Below are 2,290 nucleotides of genomic sequence, written 5' to 3'. Positions count from 1 at the left end.
TATGCTGTCCCCACTCTGGAGTATGATTGACCATATCATCCAGCGAGTGGTCTTAAGCGCTCAGTGCATCCATACTGAACTCGAATGTGCGCGCTTCGGAAGAGAAAGTAATGCGAACTACTAACTTTTATGCCGGCTTGGCCCGATCAAGACTTCTATCCCTCAGAAACTGTCTCGCGTCTTATCCGTGTGCGCGGTTGAGGAAATTGGACTTCGTATTCTTCCTGGGTCTAGCTCGGCTGGAATCTACAATCTACACCTCTCCAAACACAATATCTTGAGTACCCGGAGAAGTTCTCTTTGTCTTCGAGCTTTTATTCCTCAATCCACTTATTCGTTCCCTTCTTTCATATACCTCCCCACCAATAGATAGAGACAAATGGGAATAACCGAACCACGTCTACAAAATGCCAGTACCATGCAGCTGCTTCAAAGCCAACGTGATGCTTCTTGGTCATCTGACCAAGATATTGGCGAATACCACATACGATCAAGAAAAGAGTACCTATAATCACATGAAAACCATGAAAGCCAGTTGCTAAGAAAAAGGTAGAACCATAAATACTATCCAAAATAGTGGAGGGTGCTTGGTAATATTCCATTCCTTGAAAGCCAGTGGATACTAGAGCCAGTGAAACGGTTGCTACTAAAGCGTAAACTGCTCGTTTTTCCTTCCCCGCGAGTATAGCATGATGAGCCCAAGTTACGGCAGCTCCGGATGAAGGGAGAATAGGGGTATTAAGAAGAGGGATTTCCCAAGGATCTAAAACCCCAATCCCTTTTGGGGGCCAAATACCTCCGATGTCTACCGTAGGTGCCAAAGAAGAATGAGAAGAAGCCCAAAAAAAAGCAAAAAGGAACATAACCTCCGAGACTATGAAGAGAATAGAACCATATCGAGGTCCTAATTGTACAGCTTTTGTATGATGCCCATCCAACGTGGATTCACGTAGAACATCCCGCCACCATACGAACATGGTATAAAGGATAAATATTAGGCCCAAACTGAGAAGTGTTGCACCCCCTTGAAATGAGTGCATGTACATCACACCTCCTACGGTGGCTGCCAAAGCTCCGAGTGAACCCGAAATAGGCCATGGACTTGGATCTACCAAATGATAAGAATGCCTCTGAGATTCAATCATAAACCACTTTGCCCCGGTTGTATGTAAACCCCCCTTCACCCCCATCCCCTAAAGTGGTAAAGAAGGAGGCTCTTTTTTGTCTCATTAGGACAAACAAATAGGAAGGGATAGTTCTTTCATTGCATTGATAGAAGTGAGACTATCAAAAGATCCCTCTATTATTTAGAGAAAAGAGTTGGCGTGGGTTCTACCAACGAAACGAAGAAGTTTTTGATTGGTCTTTATCATTCGGAACCCTCTCCGTATTAGTAAGAAAAACACACCCAGACTCTGACTTCAATGGTGGGAACAACCTCAGCACTCCGGCGTGAACATGAACAATCATTCTATGCAAAATTTCATGTATGATAGTGGTCGATCCCTCGGGAGTGACATTCGTTACTTTGGATTTTGTTCATGCGGTGATCTTCTCTCTTTCCAAGAGTACTACCCTTTACGTAGTCTATGTCTGGGGAGACAGGTGCGGTAGAGAGGTCCCCCACTTCGATTCCTGTCCCGTTAGCATCTCCGATCCGAGAGTTGGGATGACTCCGTTAGTTTCGGTCGGGAGCCGGACGGTAATGGACCTACAACCCTTGCTTGTGGACTAGCTGCAGAGCTAACCTTTGTTCTATTGGTTTGGTGGTTGCTACCAAGACGATTTCTTTATGCCCATCAAAGAACCTCGAGATGCTAATCCATGAAAAACGATACGATAAATGCGAAAGAACTCAACTGCGGAACGAGGGCGACCCGTGAAAATACCTCGGTTTCTTACTCGTGCCATTGAACTCTTTCTTGGCAACTTGGACAACTTATAACGATGTTTGTCCCGCATATCAGACGGAAGATCGGGTTACAAAATTAGAAAGCTTTCGTCTCAATTCATATTTAGCCGCGAGCAATCTACGTTTGTGATCTCGTATATTTCGTCGCTTCTCCGGCATCTTACTTAGTTTCCCCCTCATCTTTTAGCAAAAAGCCGCTCCACAGTAGTAAAGTCTCATCTTTTGTATTGGCCGAAGTGACAATAGTCACATTGAACCCTCGAATATGCTCGAAGATCTCGAAATGATCTTCCAGTTCCGGGGAGAATTCGCAAAACTCCGTTTCCATAAAGAATTTGATGGAGTTTTCCCGTATTTCGACCGGAGAATCCAACATAG

The 2,290-nt window shown here is 44.7% G+C and overlaps 2 protein-coding genes across 2 annotated transcripts in view; both read right to left on the bottom strand.

Annotated features, from left to right (window-relative positions):
* Positions 1-302: 302 nt before the first annotated feature.
* Positions 303-1,291, bottom strand: LOC119278711 (cytochrome c oxidase subunit 3-like). Its single transcript, XM_037560043.1, has one exon. It carries the CDS (start codon positions 1,188-1,190, stop codon positions 348-350), a length of 843 nt encoding a protein of 280 aa, XP_037415940.1. The 5' UTR covers positions 1,191-1,291; the 3' UTR covers positions 303-347.
* Positions 1,292-1,835: 544 nt separating this feature from the next.
* Positions 1,836-2,290, bottom strand: part of LOC119280176 (60S ribosomal protein L5, mitochondrial-like) — a 1,302-nt gene continuing 847 nt past the window's right edge. The window contains exon 2 of the mRNA XM_037561123.1: positions 1,836-2,267. Within this exon, the coding sequence (XP_037417020.1) occupies positions 2,073-2,267 (195 nt within the window). The 3' untranslated portion in view covers positions 1,836-2,072. The remainder of the gene's footprint in view (positions 2,268-2,290) is intronic.

This window comes from Triticum dicoccoides, chromosome 3B, assembly GCF_002162155.2.
Source record: "Triticum dicoccoides isolate Atlit2015 ecotype Zavitan chromosome 3B, WEW_v2.0, whole genome shotgun sequence".
Taxonomy (NCBI): domain Eukaryota; kingdom Viridiplantae; phylum Streptophyta; class Magnoliopsida; order Poales; family Poaceae; genus Triticum; species Triticum dicoccoides.
The sequence above is the reverse complement of the archived record's forward strand: the minus strand, read 5'-3'. Positions and strand labels throughout refer to the sequence as shown.

Excerpts from the sequence above, each read along its gene's own strand:
- LOC119278711 (XM_037560043.1), bottom strand. The coding sequence starts at position 1,190 with ATGGGGGTGAAGGGGGGTTTACATACAACCGGGGCAAAGTGGTTTATG.